Raw genomic sequence first — 19,071 nt, 5'->3', positions numbered from 1 at the left:
GAACATGTGCTGGAGAACACAATGTATTATTACTTAGACCCGGAGAATGACTGCCAGCTCAGCAGGGTTTCCAACTAAAAGAAGCTTCCAAAATCCTGCCATAGTGGCAGAATACTAGGTCTGGCAAATTCAAAGCGACATAGTGACTTGGCCAAACCTATGTTTTCAGCAACACTTTGCAATTCTAAAAAATAGAATAAATTGCATGCCTCAGTCAATATTTACGATTTCTTTCAAAACACATAAATAATTCTTATGACTAGTCATGGTTGCCAAACTGCTCTTTCCTACCAAACCGTGGCCTTCTTTCCTGAACAAGCAACAAAGGGAAATGTGGAGATTCTCTTGGAGCCAAGAAGGAAGAACCCCTGCCACAAGCCCTGATGTCCAGCCCAGCGTTTTTGCCGAGCACACCAAGGACAGTATGTGAAATGAACACTGCTACAGCTCACAGGGGATTCGGAGCAACTGAAGAGATGTACTTTATAAGGCCACACTTTTTTTCCCCCTATAATCTAAATATAGACACCTGGATTTTCCTGAAGCTTCAAAAATGTGGTTTCAGATGGCTCACTGGCAGGCTCCTTCACAGTTGCTTAACAAACCCATCATGTCCTCATGCTTTTCTGCCTGTCTCCCCTCTCATGCTGCTTGTTCATTCTTAGGGTGTTAGGCCAACGAAAAACACCCACCAGCCAGCAGACACCTTCAGGCCCAAGAGAGGGAGAGAGGGCAGGCAGCCCGTGAGAGCCCTTGGGTCCTTGCTAGCAGCAAAAACATGGCGGGTTGCAACTCCCTCCACTTCTACTGGGCTACATTACTCAACGTGGAACATGCTAACAAATGGCCAGATTTTTGGATACTTAAATTTCACTGTACTTCTTTATAAACAAACATAATTTCTGCATATTGTTTTTTATGCAAATGAAAGTGATGCCAGTTTTTCTAAAGTACAAAAAAGTACTATCAATACTTGGATAAAGCTACTGACTTCCAAGGAGACCTGAGTTTCTTTGATTTTCATCCCAAATGGATGCTCCCTATTATATATAAAAGTATCTGCCATATAACAGAACTTAATAAAATTCTTAGGACATACAAGGTTACTTATGTTGAATTTTTGTGATCCCTTTTATTATCTATTATTGGTAAGCTCAGAGGAACAAAAAAATTTTCAAGTCTAAGTCACATAGTCAAATGGTACATCTGCAAGGTAACCTCCCTCTCCAACATCTAGAAGTCTGCATTGTAGCTTTATAAAAATAATGTTTGAGTTACTTGCCTTTTTGGCACAGCTATTTATGTTAAGGGTACACAGTGGCAAATGAACTAGAACTGGCTGTAGGGGAAAGAAATTGGTATCATTTGGAGCAAGAAATGCCAGTCCTATGGTAGGGTGAACACATGCAGAGCACACTGGAGAGGAATTAAACGGGCAGTGGTCACAGACATACACATGATAAAGAAGCAAGAAGACATACGTAATATAGCTGACTCCTGCTGAGGAAGATAAAGTTGGAATATTCTTAGTATAGATCAAGGAGGAGGAGGAAGAGACTCTAAGAAAAGAAAAAGACACGAATTACAAAATAGGCTGAATTAAGTCTAGTTATACATTATGCAGTTAAGGTACCCAGCATAACAGGACATGTGTGGTCATGTAACAAACGGTTTATCTTAATAATATCACAAAACTGGAGGTGACACCAAAGATAATATTCTTGTTTTCAGATGAGAAAGCTTTATGAAAGCCTAAGCAATGACATTTGGGAAGACTACCCCACAAAACATCCCTTCTCTGGCAATTCTGGTGGCATTGGCTGTGGGTGAGACTCACTTTTGATCATGTTTACATCATTGGCCCCATCTCCGATCGCCAGCGTGATGGCCTTCTTGTACCTCTTCACCAGGTCCACCACCATTGCCTTCTGCTTGGGGGTGACCCGGCAGCAGATGACTGCACTGCACTCACAGGCCAGGTCTACAAAGTTCTTCTGTTGCTGCTCTTTCCTAGCTTCCAGACACCTCTTACTCTGCGTCCGCATGCGTCGTTCTTCTTCTGTCCTTGGGAACTTCAGCTTCAGAATCTTACTTCTCTTAGTCTTTTTCTCCAGAAGAATTTCATTCTGTGAAATCAGAGGATTACAACCATTTTAGTTTTTATATCAAGAGTACCATTCCCCAGACCTTAGCCAGGTGAGGGATGGTTCTTGGGTTATATCATGGATGATAGTGTTCCGATTATAAAACCTATTTACTATAAAAATGTACAAAGAAGGGCGCCTGGGTGGCTCAGTCGTTAAGCGTCTGCCTTCGGCTCAGGTCATGATTCCAGGGTCCTGGGATCGAGGCCCACATCGGGCTCCCTGCTCCGCGGAAGCCTGCTTCTCCCTCTCCCATTCCCCCTGCTTGTGTTCCCTCTCTCGCTGTGTCTCTCTGTCAAATAAATAAATAAAATCTTAAAAAAAAAAAAAAGTACAAAGAAGAAAATTAAAATTGCCTATTGATTGTTAAACCAGGGATATTACCAGTCTGATATAATTCCTTTCATAGATCACATTAAGTCTCAAACTTGGGAAATTGCCCATTCATTTGTAGGCTAAAAGATCTTTAGGTTGACAGTTAATATGGGAAACCATCTAAAATCATTCCACAATGAACTGCTTTAGTTTAAGCCAAAGGCACACAGTAATGATACGCACCAACCAAGAACCAGTGATTATTAAGGCACGGTTTTCACCAGGTGGAAAAAAAGTTTCATGCACTGGGGGTACAAATTTTGCATAGACTCCACCTCTATTCCTCTGGTTTTCCATCCTTGTGTGAAGAAGAGCACTGGGGGAAAAGAAATTTAAGTGTTTAAGAGTAAAAGACTATAAACAGGCCCTTGACTGTGAGGTACTTTTGATATATAATCTTTTTTAATTGTAGTTAAAAAACACATAAAATTTATCATCTTAACTAAGTGTACAGTTCAGTAGTAGTAAGTATATTCACATTGCTTTGCAACCAATCTCCAGAACATTTTCGTCTTTCAAAACTGAAACTCTATGCCAATTAAATAACTCCCCGTTTCCCCCTTCCCCTGGTCCCTGGTCACTACTACTTTATTTTTTGTTTCTATGAATTTGACCACTCTAGATAACTCCTGTAAGTGGAATCACAGAGTATTAGTTTTTTTGCGATTGGCCTATTTCACTGTCCTCAAGGTTCATTCCTATTGTAGCGCATGTCAGAATTTCCTTCCTCTTCAATAATATTTCCATTGTATGGCTATACTACATTTTGTTTATTCATTCATCCCTCCATCAGTGGACATTTGGATTGCTTCCACTTCTTGGCTACTGTAAATAGCTGCTATGGACATGGGTGTGAAAATCTCTGAGTTCTGGCTTTCAATTTTTTGGGACATATATCCACAAGTGGGATTGCTAGATCATATTCTAGTTTTAATTTTTTTGAGGAACCACCATACTGTTTTCCATAGTAGCTGCACCATTTTATTTCCTACCAACAGTGCACAAGGGTCCCAGTTTTCACATGCTTGCCCACACTTGTTACTTTGTTTTTTGATTTGTTTTGTTTTGTTTTTAGGTTTTGTTGTCATTGTTGTTGTTTTGATAGGAGCCATCCTGAAAGCGTATGAGGCGATATCTTATTCTGGCTTTAATTTACATCTCCCTAATGTTTAGTGATGTTGAGCATCATTTCATATGCTTTTTGGCCATTGGTATATCCTCTTTGGAGAAAAGTCTATTCAAGTCCTTTGCCCATTTTTAAATCAGATGACATAATCTCATTAAGTCTTAATTCCTCCCCCATGGGGCACCATTATTTGCCAAAGACAGCTAAAAGAAGATACAGTTGAAAATGTGCTCACGAGCAACAGAAGGAAGGCAATCTTTATCTGAATTTTGATACCTGGAGTGAACCCCTGGTGTATTACAAACAGTGGCTACTATTTGGCAAAAGGAAGCTTACTCCCACAAAAAGTTATGTTTGCTTTTAAGAATTTCTCAGTGCTTTATATAAACAAATAATTGAGAAGACCGCATATAATGCATTCATGTGATAGAAAAATGAGTTATGGAATTTTGGAGTGGAAGGGTCCATAAAGATCTCATCCAAACTCTTCATGTTACAAAGGAGGAAATCTCGGGGCGCCTGGGTGGCTCAGTTGGTTAAGCGACTGCCTTCGGCTCAGGTCATGATCCTGGAGTCCTGGGATGGAGTCCCGCATCGGGCTCCCTGCTCGGCAGGGGGTCTGCTTCTCCCTCTGACCCTCTTCCCTCTCATGCTCTCTGTCTCTCATTCTCTCTCTCTCAAATAAATAAATAAAATCTTTAAAAAAAATAAAAAAAAATAAAAAAAACAAAGGAGGAAATCTCGTCCAAGGGAGATGAGGTGATTGACCTGGACCAAACTGATAGGAAAATGGCAATGAAAACTTAGGTCTCCTTATTCTCAGTCCAGAGCCTTCCTTGTGACACACACTGCCACTGTTCTCCACCTTAGCACTACTGGTGTCTTGGGGCCAGGTACTTCTTTGTTGTATGTGGCTGTCCGTTGTATTGTAGGATGTTTAGCAGCATCCCTGGCCTCTACCTACTAGAAGCCAGTAGTGCCCCGCCTCCCCTATTACGACAACTAAAGGTGTCTCCAGACGTTGCCAGATGTTCCCTGGAAGGCAAAATCACCCCCAGTTGAGAACCAGTGCACTAGAGGATTAGGTATCTATTATTCTTTTTCTACATTAATTGCTCATTTTCAAGTTGAAATTAAGGAGTGATCAAGACAAATCACTGGAAGAGAAAAAATATGAAGTTACCCATTCAAACCATGCTATAGGAATCATCCATCTACAAAGACAGATGAATTCAGCCCTCTGGAAAGGTAAACCTAGCTAAGAGCATGATCATAAAATTTGCTACGTGCATAAATTTTACCTTCTAATTTAGCTCAGGGCCCAATTTTCAACACTTTAGAGAGAGAGAGAGACCAGAACTCTATTAAGGCCCCCATCTATAAGAAATAAAACCATCTGGCAATTAGCCAAATCACTTGAAACCAAGAAACTACTTAAACATATTAGTATTTATTTGTCTATTGCTATTTTTTAAAAGCTAAAAGCACAGAGAGACATGGTTTATGCAGTCAACCAGAACTGATTTAGAGGTTAGAGCTACTGATTTTGTCTAATTTAGCCGAATGCCTAATATACTGGAACAACTTGCAAAAGTTCTGTCACCATCATTAGAAGACTAACAACAACCATCAACTCCCTCATCATCTTATCACTTCTCGGCCTTCTGGCTAAGCTCAAGCGTAACCCCCTCATCGTCTTGCCAGACTAAGCAAGTATGTATGTTCACAGCTTCTGCCCTTTTGACAGCCTGGGGGAGGTGTCGTAAGGAAAAGACTTGAGGAATAAATAAAACTGTCAAGATAGCACAGCCCAAGAGCTTGTGCAAAACACTCCCGCTTTTTAATAGGACAAGGCTCTTCCTTACACATTTCCAGGTCTGCTGTGACTCGGGGCTCTCGAGTATTTCAGGAGAAGCTATGCTTTGAAATATCCTGCCCCACCCAGACAAGTCTAGAGGTGCATCCCACCCAAATGTCTCCTTCCAAGCAAAATTGTGGGGTTCTTTCCTTCTATATTGCTTCCAAAATTATAATTCTTAGAAAAGGCAGCTCACGGAGAGAATTCAGATTAATTGGCTAGTGACGTCTTGATCTCACTTTTTTTTTTTTTTGTCAGCAGGCAAGCACTGAGAACTCCCCAAGGAATGGAGAGAAATGGCCCCTGAAAGAGTAAAGGCCCCAAGCTCCCGTAACACTAAAATCTGCTCAAAATAAGGTCAAACCATAATAACTTGGAACTACATGGGGTCTCTTGCTTCATTTAAATGTGCGGAAAACTGTTTGAGGGGACAGTCTAAGCTCCCATTTCTCTGCATCTGCCATGTCTACTGGCTCTACTTTCGCCTTTACTTACTTTATATCTTCCCCATAGCAGACAGTGGTGTCTTCAGTCAGAAGTTCACAGGCAAATCCTATATTTTCAGCAGTTTCTACAACAGAAAAAAAAAATTAAGTGTTCCTACTGATGAATGACTGACTTTAGCTAGTAATGAGCATTTTTTTCCAAGTCATGAAATAGGCAGGTTCAAGCCAATATGCTCTTTTTTCTGTAGCAATGTATAGAAATCACATAAGGGGGGAGGGGAAGCCCATTTTCTGTGATAAAATAAGTGAAGTCAAAGCCTGGTTTGAGATGTTTTCGATTACAAAAAGTTCCATATTACCAGATACATGAACTGGTCATTTAATAAATCAGTGTTCACTGAAATACTAAGCACAGTTGGTTCCTGTGGTTTAATCATTTTGTTATAGGGAAAAAAAAAAGATAACTATTTCCATAAACCCTCACATGGGGGACCCTTACTGGAGATTTTTTCCCCCCTTTTTCCATTACCACCCATTGTTATTTGTTTAAGGTCAGGACTTCCCTTAGCTTATCAGAGTGTGTAACCCATTAACCATGTCAGGGTAAGAGAAATTATCTGATTTTCCGCAGAGGCTTGTGGAGTACGGTAGCAATGCCAAACAACTTGAGGAGCTCTAAATTTAAAAATTAAGATCATCCCTTGGATATAAAATTTTAATTACAGTTTTCAAGCAATAAAATGGGCCAGAAAACAGAAGTTGTTGATCAGCATTCTGTATTGTTCCATTCTGCGCCCAACAAATGGCAAAGTGCTGGGGGGGACAGAAGGGACAAAAGGGATGGTCCTTTCACGAGAGGAGCCCACATCTGGCTGGGGAGATAAGACTGATCACAGTCAGCATGGTATGACCAGAAGCTCAATGACGAGACATAAACTCTGCTACTGAGGGGGTTTCCGGAAGGATGCTGTCTGCAAGAAGTGGGATAATGGAGAAGGTCTTCTTAAAGAAAGCGTCTCTGTCTCAAAGAAATGGACAGTATTTGTGCAGGATGGAAAGCCTGAGAAAGTCATCTTGGGCAAGGGAAATAGGAGCTATGAATATTTAATGAATTAACAGATAGCGCTTCCCTGAAAATTGAATTACCCTTTTTGTCTCCAGTGAGCACCCAGATCTTAATGTCAGCCTTTGCAAGTTTTGAAATGGTTTCTGGGACTCCATCCTGGAGCTTGTCTTCAATTGCTGTCGCTCCCAATAGCTGGAATGTACATAAAAAAAAAAAAAAAAAGGAATTAGCAAGTAAGCTCAAAATGTTCTGTAATTGCAGTTTGCCAACCTGTAAACAGAAGAAGGGCTAATTATACAGCCCAGTTGGTGCTCCACTGGGGCCGCTGGCCAGCAATGACAGGGAAGGCTGCTGCGTCTCACACTCACCAAAAACCAAAACATTCAAAAACTTTTTTCTTAAAGTAGTTTACCAAGATAAAAATGTAAGTACAAAATTAAGGACATTAAAAACATACTTTCATTGTATACCTACTGCTTCACACACGGACACAAGCCACTTCCTTTCACTAAAGGTCGATACCAGCTATTTGTTGAACATATCCTTCTAATCTAAACTCTACAAGCAGTAAGTACTAAATTTTGAGAAATTTCACTTATAAACGGTATATTTTTCTTGTTTCAAGGTTTTGCAAAATAAAAATCATTTCAGTGATTCTCAAAATGTAATAAATATGTGGTTTGTTATCATGTAAAAATCATAATGCATTTTAATGAGTGATATAAAAATAATAGAATCAGATCAGAATCTCAATGTTTTCTGTCTTTTGGTTTCTCATAATGGCAATTTCTATTTTGCTTGCTGAACAAAAGAAACTCAAATGACCTAGTTCCATTGTACCAATTTGAAACGCTAAAGTTAGAATTATCTTTCAAGCATGAGATTAAAAATATAACAAAACTTAATAAAACTTCCAATTCTGTTTAGAATATCAAATTATGAAGGTTAAAACTCACAATTAAGTCTTTTTCAATCTCTTCATACACTTTATCCAGAGCTTCATCCCGGTTGGTGGAGACTAAACTGGCAGCCATAAACTTTTTATTCCATTCTTCATATTCTTTTTCTTCAATTTCCTTGTAGCAAAGGCACAGAGTTCTAAGAGTCTCACTTGCAAAGATCTATTTAAAAGATAATCCATCCAACAAACAATAGTTAATTTTATGTAATTCAAGATCGAGTTTGAAATCTTTGAAGTAATACAATAAGAATTTAAAAAGAGGTCATGAAAGATAATGAATTCTGAATAAATACATTCTGTAGACGAGATTAAACAAATACTTTGTTTTTCTAAGTATTCAAGTATTCTCCGATCCTATTTGTAGTTCCCAAATTAGTTAAAGAGAAAAGTATACATTTCTTCTAAATCACGTCACTGGAGTGAAGAAAACTTTTTCTCATAATGACTCAGAAAATAACAGACAAGGGAGCTGCCTTGGGGTGTAATGATATCGTAAACACAGACCTGACAATTTTATAACTTGTTCCCACAAACTGTTACGAGCCCAATCAGCTATGAACTCTCAACCAAGCATTATTTCCTCAAGCCAATTCTGAAATACCCGAGCCACTGTTAAAGCTGATATAAAACATTTAAATGAAAAGGAGTGTCTGGAAAATTTAATCATGGTGAACACATTTAAGCTATTTTAAATAGCTAAAGTATGAGCCAGTAAAAAGGTTTTATTACTTCACAACTGCATCTTGTCTAGCCAAGATGGCGGAACTAGTTCACCCAACTGAGTGTCCGCTTTCAAAGATTCTTTGGAAGGTTCTGCATCTGTTTGATTAAACTGCCATTGTTCATATCTTCATGAGAAATTACCCACTGTAACTGCTTTAACAACATATCTAAAAATGTGATCCCAAGAGTAAACAACATGTACATACAGGCTTCTTCCTGAAGGACCTTTGGCTGGCCCCCAAACTCGACCAGACCATTAAAGTAAAGGGAAGAAACTACCCTCTACTAAGCACTTACTAAATGCTGGGAATTGTGCAAGATGCTTTCCCTTGTAACAACCTTCCTTGGTAGGAGGTTGGTGGAATTCTTGGAGGCCACACAGATATTAAGACGCTATGGTTCTGTAGCTTGCTCAAGGTCACTAGAAGAGAGACCAGTCATTACCCTGGGCTAGTCCTGCAGATGTTGCCGACCTGGGATGCTGGAAAGGACATCATGGTCATGTCCTAGGAAGTCAGCAGCAGGGGCAGAACCAGAACAAGCCTGCCGTATTCCTACGTTCATGCCCTTTCCACACAACTATACCGAGACAAGGGAGAGGCCAACAGTTAACACACAACTCTCACTTGAGCTTACAAGATAGTATCAGAAAGGAAGTTTGCAATCTGTGGCATAAAGGGTAAGAGTGGGACTTACATCCAGGGCATCCTGTGTCTCTTGTTTTGTAGGATTCATCTGATGTAACCGTTCATAAATCACAATGTCAGCACCTTTACAATAAAGCCTGATATTGCCTTCTGGGGTTCTCACTAGTAGCAAGAGAAGGAAAAGCAAATAATAAAGGTAGGTGTGATTATGTAATAGAAATCCACATTTATAAAGTTAATTTGAAGTGTTAGTCTCCTAATAATTCACAATTTAAAATCATGAATGTACCTAGAAAAACTTCACTCTCAACAAGCTCAGTAAGCCACTATGTACACACAATGTAATAGTGAAATAAATACGAGAAGATTCCTTTAGTCAGCTCAGTTTTTCATATTCTTACTTATTTTTGCAGCAAATATTGACTGATTGCCAACTGTGCACCATGCCGTGTTCTAGGTTCTTCCATGATGCCTTCTTTTTCAATGCCGTAGGAATCTCTCTTACCTATAAACCTGTAACACTTACTGCCTTTAATACTCAGACCATAACATGACTCCCTGTGACCATTTTTCTTAGATTTTTGGATCTGTGCAGTAATAATAGCATGTGTCCTCATCGCTAACTGGATTTTGAATTCTTCAAGGTAAATGCCAGGCATGATAATCAGCCTAGATCAGTGCAAGGCACACAGAAAGCACTCAGTAAAATGTGCCACACCAGTGTTCAGTAGACAGTTGAATCTACATATTTTTACTGGTTAAAAATTCAATCTCACAGTGGAGAAATCTCATAGGCACTTTCTGAGTGATCAAAGCGAACATCACTAATAATCATGCGCCTGCAGACGTGATATGCTGGGAAGGACAGAGCGCCAATCCACGTACTCCTCCTGCCAACAATGCATAACCTGAATTCAACCATGAGGGAATATCACACAAATCCAAATCGAGAGACTTTCGACAAAATAATGGGCCTGTGCTTTTCAAAAATGTCAATGTGTGAAAGAAAAAAAATTGAGAAACTTCTAAATTAAAGGAGACTAGAGTTAACAATACCCTAATGCCCTATGCAATCCTGGATCTTATCTTGAACCAGGAAGGAAGGAAGGAAAGAAGGGAAAAGAAAGAAAACTTCCGGTAAAATCTGAAAACATCCTGTAGATTAGATAAAAATATTGTTTCATGTTAGAACTTTCTGATTCTGGCCATTTTATTTATATATAAGTGAATGTTCTTATTCATAGGACATACCTACTTCAGTATTTAGGGAAAAGCAGCTTATTAGCTCCACAATTGACTCTCAAATGGTTCAGGAAACAAGAACCTGTATGTGATGAAAATGATGAAGGCTATGGGGCCCATGCTAATAGTTGGTGGATGTGGACGAGAATACAAGAGTTTTTTAAACCATTCTTGCAGTCTTTCTGTAAGTCTGAAATTGTTTTACATTATGAACTTAAAACTTTCGACACTGGGAAGCAGTCACCCTCTCCACCTGGTGGCCTGCTGTCCCGTGCCTGGACTGGGGGTTCACTTCTGCTTCATAAGCACAGCCTTGCTTTTCTCTGAACCCCTCGCTGCCGCCTCTCCCTCCCCTGATGCCAAGTGAAGGGCAGAAGTGCTCGGAGGGCCTCACAAAATAACAACGTGTGTGCGGCTCGACCACCCACCGTGTCCCCACCCTCGATTCAGCACCCGGCAGCTCATATCGTGGAAGAATGCCAGCATGTGCAAGACTCAGATACACTGCCGTTGTCCCTTTGCGCGATGGACACCAGGCAGAATGAAGGGAAAAAACCACATTTCGATAAGTCCGTGGCAATCTCCCAGGAGCTAAGTGGTTCATTCATTGCCTGTTTTATTCTGGGGTCATTAAATAAATTATCATTAAATGTGCAAAAGGCAGCATCTAAATGAGTGTTACACAGACACAGACTCTCGAAGGAGACCTACCAATGATAGACATTCGCTTCCGGTCACTGTTGAAGTCCAAAATGGCAAGAACATCGTAGGTCCTCTCAGTTCCCAACTCACTGATGGTGATCGTGTTCTGGGTCCTCGCGAGGAAGGCAAAGCCAAAGTTCCTGGCAGCGTTCACTAGAGCGCCTTCGTCAGGAGAGGCCGCCTGGTAGTTGAGCTGGCCTAACAGAGAAAACCAGAAAAGCTATAAAGCCAGATGCAGAGCTTACCACCCAGAGCTCACTGCTGAGGTTCACGTGGGGGTAAGGATGCAAAGCCCAAAACATCGCCAAGAAAACGTATCGTTGATTCTTAAGGAGTATGCCAACATTAACACTCTTCAAACTTTAAGGTTTTTATTTCTAATTAGAAACAGTAACATAAACTAGAAGTAAAAAAAAAAAAAAAAACTGGCCAGGAATAAGGGAAAAAATTCCCATAATCCCACCATCCGGAGGAAAAGCAACATTATTGACACTGTGTTATAATTCTTTCCAGTCCTTTTGAAAATGCCTATTTCGGTAACAGTTTCTCTCATACTGAATATACATTTACATCCTGGTTACTTGAACCTTATATTTTGAGCATGTTAACACAGCTTTAAAGATTCTTCCTAAACATTATTTTAATGAACGTAAACATGTCACCATTTTCCAATTACAGGCACTTAGCTTATTTCCACATTTCTCTGCTCTTAAAAATAACATCATAATAACCATTTTGTGTGTGTACAGAGGTTTTGCTGACTATTTTCTAAGGATAGCTTCCTAGTAGTGAAAATACTGAGCTAAGGGCACCTGGGTGGCTCAGTCTTTAAGCGTCTGCCTTCAGCTCAGGTCATGATCCCAGGGTCCTGGGATCGAGCCCCGCATCGGGCTCTCAGTTCAGCAGGAAGCCTGCTTCTCCTTCTCCCACTCCCCCTGCCTGTGTTCCCTCTCTTGCTGTGTCTCTCTCTGTCAAATAAATAAATAAAATCTTAAAAAAAAAAAAATCTTTAGCTCTAGGAGCTAAAGAATACTGATAATTTTTAAGTCTGTTGGCAAATATTACTCATTTATTTTCTAAAAGGGTTGTACCCTTTATCTTCCCTCTGGAAGGCTGTGCTTAGGTCACCACAGCCATAGTCCCATACTAAAAAAAAACCTCAAAATTCATCAATCTGTTCCATCGCCTGATGCTTAATTAATGGAAAGTCGCTTTCTGTTCATAAGCACACTTCAACAACTGGAATAAATCTCACCATGTCGAGCCAAAGAAGGCAGACATGCAAGTCTATGCCCTGTGATTGCATTTATACAAACCACAAGACCAACAAAGCTAACCCAGGCTATTCCAAGTTATGACCAGTCCCCTTGGAGGGGCACTGACTGGAAGGGAACACAAAGGGACTTCTATGGGACTCATAATGTTCTGTTTTTTAAAGTCTGGGTGTTCATGACAAGGGAGGATTCAGTTTGTGAAAAAAACTCACTGAGCCATATGCTTGTCTCCATACACATGTTGTACTTCAGTAAAAAGTTGAAAAAGATTTTCCATTTTTTTTTTTTTTAAGATTTTATTTCTTTATTTGAGAGAGAGAGAGATCACCAGCAGGGGGGAATGGCAGAGGGAGAGGGAGAAGCAGACTCCCTGCTGAGCAGGGAGCCGATGCGGGACTCGATCCCAGGACCCTGGGATCATGACCTGAGCTGAAGGCAGACGCTTAACTGACTGAGCCACCCAGGCGCCCATCCATTTTTCTACTTCAGTTATTCTGCTTCAAAGCGGAAAGAAAAGTACTTCTACGGGCAGGTGAATTTTCACGGAAAAAGGCATTTCATTTCTCACCATGGTTTGAGCAGGATGCAGACCATGGATGGATGGGCAGCTTTTTACACCATCAGTCTACCTGGAAGGAGAGGATGCTCCGGGGTGAATAAGCTACAGGGAGAGTTCCACCTCCACACACCTGCTCAGATGGCTCACTCTAAGTCTGATCAATCAATTCCCAATTAGTGACTGAAGATGACACTTTGGGTTGTTTTCTGTTCATCCAGGAAGTCATATACCAGAAGTTACGAATGTACACGCTGAATCCATCCATTCTAGAAACACACACACTCTCTCTCTCTCTCTCTCTCCAGAGGCCAAAATATTTGAGCAGAGCTGAACAACCAGCAGTGGAGACACAACCCCTCGGGCGAGTGTAGCTGACACAGCACCATGCTAATGGCAAGCTTATTTCCAACAGAAAAAAAGCAATGAAATGATAAAAGGTGGTAAAGTTCCCATGACTAAGACAATCGTATCTGGAACAAACACTGATATTGTTATCATTACCAAACCACCACCACCACCACCCCCCTACCCCCGCCTTCCATTTGGTTCTCGTAATGGAGTCACAGAATTGCAGACGAATAGAGACAGGAAGGAACTCAGGGAGCTGGTCCAAACTCCAACTTAGTGTTTTGCAGGAAGAAACCGGGACAAAAAAAGTAATCCTTGGAAACCATTTCCAAAGAGAACTCTTTATTTACCGTACACTTAGAGGCAACCAGAGAGACATTCTTTTCTTTCAGAAACTAATTTGTGGACCATGAAACCGGCGCGGGTAAAAGAGATGCTCGAACGGCAAATCGCACCCATGGCGAGCCTCCGGCCATGGCTTCCTCTGGTGGCTCCCAGCCCCCCATCTCCGGGTCACCAGCCCTGAAGCCCATGAAATGACCTCTCCGATGACCCCCTCAACAATCTCACCCCCTGCAAATCACTTGTGGAATGTCTCCCCCATTTGTGACTTCCTCGTCCTTCCCACAGACCCCACCCTAATCCAGGCCCTCAGCCTCCGTGCGGCCTCTGTGTCCCCCTGCTCCAGCCTCCTAAATCGCAGCCTCTAACCACAGCACATCCTGACTTCAAGACCTGCAGGCGAAGAAAGGGCCTCCAAGCCTTCTACACTCCGCTCTCACACAGCCTCTGCGGGAGGCAGGAATCAAAGGTGGCCCCAAGGTTCCTGCCCTCCCCCACCACCCCATGTACACACACACCTCCTCCCAGTTATTCAAATGCTAATCTAGGTACTGCTGGGAAGGGATTTTGCAGGTGTAATTAAGGTCCAAATCAGGTGCCCTCAAGATAGGGAGATTATCTGAGTGTTCCCAACCTAATTAGGTCAGTCCTTAAAAGGGGCAGGGCTTTTCCTGGGGAGAGAGATTCGAAGCATATAAGGGGTTCCATGCAAAGGAGATTCTTGTTTGCTGGCTTTGAAGATGTTAGGGGCCATGTGGAGCCATCCCCCCCACCCCCATTCCCCTGCAGGAGCAGGGAATGAAGACCACCGTCCTTTGACTACAGAGAACAGAGTCCTGCACTCCCACATGAGCCTGGAGGAGGACTCGGAGCTCCAGATGAGCACATGGCCTGACCTCGGTTTTAGGGAGATCTTGAGCAGAGAACCCTGTCATGCCATGCCCAGACTTCTGACCTACAGAACTAGGGGCTAATGAATGGGTGTTTCCAGCTATGGAGTTGCGGTCACTCATTACGGAGCAATAGAAAATCAGAGCCAACTCTCCACGCTCTTTCCCCAGGTGCCTCCACAGGGACTCCACACTCAGGTCACACAAATTGCCTGCTGAGCTAGTCTGATGGATACGGCAATGGGCACGAAAGGATTGCCTCCCCTCTCCTGTTGATGTCACATGTAATAAAACACTGGCAGGTCTCCATTATTCTTACAAAAGAGAGAAAATGCAAGAGCAAAAGCAAAGGTGCCCCAGCATGGGGGATTGCAAGGGGACCCAACTAGAAGGGGTTTTGACCTGCTGCATGGCTCAGGCAGGTCCCTGGGCCTTCTGGGGCTGGATTATCCATCATATTTGGAGGAGCGGTTCCCAAGGTCCTTCCAAGGGACCCTTTCAAGGTACTTTATGTATCAAACCCAAACCAATTTCTTTTAACCTCCTGTGCTAGAAACCCAGCTGTTCTTCATTCTCAGGGGCTATAGCAATTGCCCATCACACACTGTGTGAAAGAAGTTTCCTTGGGATGTACAACTCTTTGCCTCAGTGGACAGTGGGACAAAGAGCTGCACGACGTTAGGCTGGAAGGGACCTTGAACTCCAACCTTCTGCCTGCAACACCGAGGACACTGGTGCTCGGACAGAACACTCAGGTCTGTACCATGCGCTGTGGCAGGAACCCAAACGGGGCCAGCCCATCTCTAGCAAAATAGGGCCCTTCCCATAATATCCCAGGGAGGAGAAAAGAAAGTACAGGCCAGAAGATTGAAGTATGTTTGCCTAAGTAGGCTGTTTAGTTCTCAAAATACCACCACATGCTATTAAAAAAAGGGGTGGGGGGAGAATAATTTTACTAATGAGTCAAGACCTAAGAGAACCAAGTTGCTTAGAAATAGCATAGTGGGGCGCCTGGGTGGCTCAGTTGGTTAAGCAACTGCCTTCGGCTCAGGTCATGATCCTGGAGTCCCAGGATCGAGTCCCGCATCGGGCTCCCAGCTCAGCAGGGCGTCTGCTTCTCTCTCTAACCCTCCCCCCTCTCATACTCTCTCTCTGTCTCTCTCAAATAATAAAATCTTTAAAAAAAAAGAAATATGGGCGCCTGGGTGGCTCAGATGGTTAAGGGTCTGCCTTCGGCTCAGGTCATGATCCCAGGGTCCTGGGATCGAGTCCCGCATCGGGCTCCCTGCTAGGCGGGGAGCCTGCTTCTCCCTCTGCCTCTGCCTCTCTGACTCTCATGAATAAATAAATAAAACATTTAAAAAAAAAAAAAAGAAATATCATAGTGGATGCTTACTGTGTGAGTAAAATATGCTCAGCTAGAAACAGACTTGGACCTCTGTGTTGGTTATTCATGACCTGGTGTGTCTCTTTCTGTCTTCCCCCACTTTGCCTGTTAATAGCCTTCCATGTACCTGTCCCAATTTGAATTCTGTCGTTGGTCTTTCTTTACTGCACCATTATAGCCATCCTTGGAATGGGTTTCTTTGAAATCTGCTGAAAGATAGCACGTAGAGGTTGTCCACATTCAGTTTTTCTCCATATTCCTCCCCCGGAAAGTTCGTACTTGCCACGCGTGATATCGCAAGGTCAGAAAACAGAAAGGCTCCTTCCTACACTGAACTAATTCTAGTGGAGGCTGGACAGGCAGACCGTGCTTCATTGCAGAAATGCCAAAAGGGTTCCTTTTACTCTTTCTTTTTTTTTTTTTTTTAAAGATTTTATTTATTTATTCATGAGAGACAGGGAGAGAGAGAGAGAGAGAGAGAGAGGCAGAGGCAGAGGGAGAAGCAGGCTCCCTGCTGAGCAGGGAGCCCGATGCGGGACTCGATCCCAGGACCCTGGGATCATGACCTGAGCTGAAAACAGATGCTTAACCATCTGAGCCACCCAGGCGCCCCCTTTTGCTCTTTCTATAACGCACAGGTGTATTTCTATAACTTACTGTAATGTCCATATGTGAAAAAATGGCTGGCTTTCACAGACACTGGACCAAGTTGCTACAACAAAGTTGGCACCACTGCATTTAAGAATTCTGCAAAGGGCTACTGGGTATTTATCCCAAAGATACAAATGTAGTGATCCGAAGGGGTACATGCACCCCAATGTTTATAGCAGCAACATCCACAATAGCCAAACTATGGAAAGAGCCAAGATGTCCATCAACAGATGAATGGATAAAGAAGATGTGGTGTATACACACACACACACACACACACACACACACACACACACACACACACACAATGGAATATTATGCAGCCATAAAAAAAAAAAAAAAACCCGAAATCTTGCCATTTGCCACAACGTGGATGGAACTGGAGGGTATTATGCTGAGTGAAATAAGTCAATCAGAGAAAGACATGTATCATATGATCTCACTGATATGAGGAATTCTTAATCTCAGGAAATGAACTGAGGGTTGCTGGAGTGGTGGGGGGTGGGAGGGATGGGGGTGCTGGATGATGGACATTGGGGAGGGTATGTGCTATGGTGAGTGCTGTGAATCGTGTAAGACTGATGAATCACAGACCTGTACCTCTGAAACAAATAATACATTATATGTTAAAAAAAAGAAGATAGCAGGAAGGGAAAAATGAAGGTGGGGAAATCAGAGGGGTAGACGAACCATGAGAAACTATGGACTCTGAGAAACAAACTGAGGGTCTTAGAGGGGAGGGGGTTGGGGGGATGGGTTAGCCTGGTGATGGGTATTAAAGAGGGCACGTATTGAATGGAGCACTGGGTGTTATACGCAAACAATGAATCATGGAACACTACATCAAAAATGGTGTAATGTATGGTAACTAACATAACATAATAAAATTAAATTAAAAAAAAAAAAAAAGAATTCTGCAAAGGGGAGGTGCCTGGGTGGCTCAGTCATTAAGCATCTGCCTTCGGCTCAGGTCATGATCCCAGGGTCCTGGGATCGAGCCCCGCATGGGGCTCCCTGCTCAGTGGGAAGTCTGCTTCTCCCTCTGCTCCTCCCCCCGCTCGTGTGCTCTCTCTCTCTGCTCACTCTCAAATAAATAAAATCTTAAAAAAAAAGAAAGAAAGAAAGAAGAAAGAATTCTACAAAGGAACCTACAAGTCAGCTTTGCTGGCTCCCATGCAAATATACGTTAATTATGCTCCTTCCAAAGAAAAAGGCACCTTAAGTGAGCCCAGGCTCTGGTGGGTATTATTTCAAACCCCAAACACATCTGAATCTAGAGAATAAATTCTCTCTGAAATTATTTTGTAGTAAAGATTGTTCAAGTTCAAAGTCCCCTTATGATCCAGATAAGGCTTGACTCTTCACTCTCAATAAATGTCAAGTAATAACAGGGTGGGAAGATTGTGATTCTTCTAGTATCATGCTAGAGTCAATCATTTCTCTTAACGATAAGATTTCACTTGCAAAGTGATAAACACATTTGGAGCCGTAACTGTGGAGGAGTTGGACATTTTCAGAGACTGAGAGCTGGTTTCGTGCTTTGCCACCTCATCTACCATCAGGGTAGGGCTCACAAATGTTCACTGCTTGAGTAAGAGACAGACTTGTCAGGCCTACTACTTTACATGCGCTTGAGTTCCCAGCGGGAGCTACCGGTAAACGAAAACACTGCTCCCTGGCGTCCGAGATGCCAGAGAAACACTCACCATCAATGCGATCCACCATGACCGTGTGGCAAACCGCCAGCAGGAAGAAAAACTGTCGAACTTCAGACTCCTTCCCTGACTGGATTTGCTCAATGAGATAGTGGTCATAAAACGCAAGCTTCCCATCAGCAAACATATTCCAGCTAAAATCGACTTGCTGAAAGAAGTGGAGAGAGCAAACAAACACGTGATTTTGAAAACGTCCACGTGGGCTTCACAAAGGACAGGAGCTTGTCTCTGAAGCCAAGTCTTTATGGAAAAGTCATCTTGGGATCTTAACACACTCTTAAGTGTCAAGTGCGCTCACACCTGTCTTAAAACAAAAAGACATCCTGTGGTGGGTTGAATGGTGTCCCCCAAAAAGATAGGTGGAAGTCCTAACCCCTGGTAGCTGTGAGGATGACCTTATTTGGAAAGAAGGTCTTTGCAGATGTAATCGAGTTAAGACGAGGTCCTACTGGATGAGGCTGGGCACTAATCCAATGACTGGTGTCTTTATAGGAGGAGGGAAATCTGGACGCAGACACACAGATACCCAGGGAGTGAGCCATGGGACTATGGAAGCAGACATGTAAGTGCTGGGTCTGTAAGCCAAGGAACGGCAAGGACTGCAGGCCATCACCA

At 42.4% G+C, this 19,071-nt stretch overlaps 1 protein-coding gene across 1 annotated transcript in view; it reads right to left on the bottom strand.

Moving 5' to 3' along the window:
- ATP8B1 (ATPase phospholipid transporting 8B1) overlaps positions 1 to 19,071 on the bottom strand; it is a 120,460-nt gene that overhangs the window by 7,811 nt on the left and 93,578 nt on the right. The window contains exons 15-22 of the mRNA XM_032422621.1: positions 18,448 to 18,604; positions 11,300 to 11,488; positions 9,396 to 9,508; positions 7,972 to 8,136; positions 7,096 to 7,207; positions 5,999 to 6,074; positions 2,703 to 2,835; positions 1,838 to 2,126 (exon numbers count right to left, since the gene is read on the bottom strand). Coding sequence (XP_032278512.1) covers positions 1,838 to 2,126; positions 2,703 to 2,835; positions 5,999 to 6,074; positions 7,096 to 7,207; positions 7,972 to 8,136; positions 9,396 to 9,508; positions 11,300 to 11,488; positions 18,448 to 18,604 — 1,234 coding nt within the window. The remainder of the gene's footprint in view (positions 1 to 1,837; positions 2,127 to 2,702; positions 2,836 to 5,998; positions 6,075 to 7,095; positions 7,208 to 7,971; positions 8,137 to 9,395; positions 9,509 to 11,299; positions 11,489 to 18,447; positions 18,605 to 19,071) is intronic.

The sequence above is a fragment of the Phoca vitulina genome, unplaced genomic scaffold (assembly GCF_004348235.1).
Source record: "Phoca vitulina isolate PV1807 unplaced genomic scaffold, GSC_HSeal_1.0 scaffold27, whole genome shotgun sequence".
NCBI lineage: Eukaryota > Metazoa > Chordata > Mammalia > Carnivora > Phocidae > Phoca > Phoca vitulina.
The sequence above is the reverse complement of the archived record's forward strand: the minus strand, read 5'-3'. Positions and strand labels throughout refer to the sequence as shown.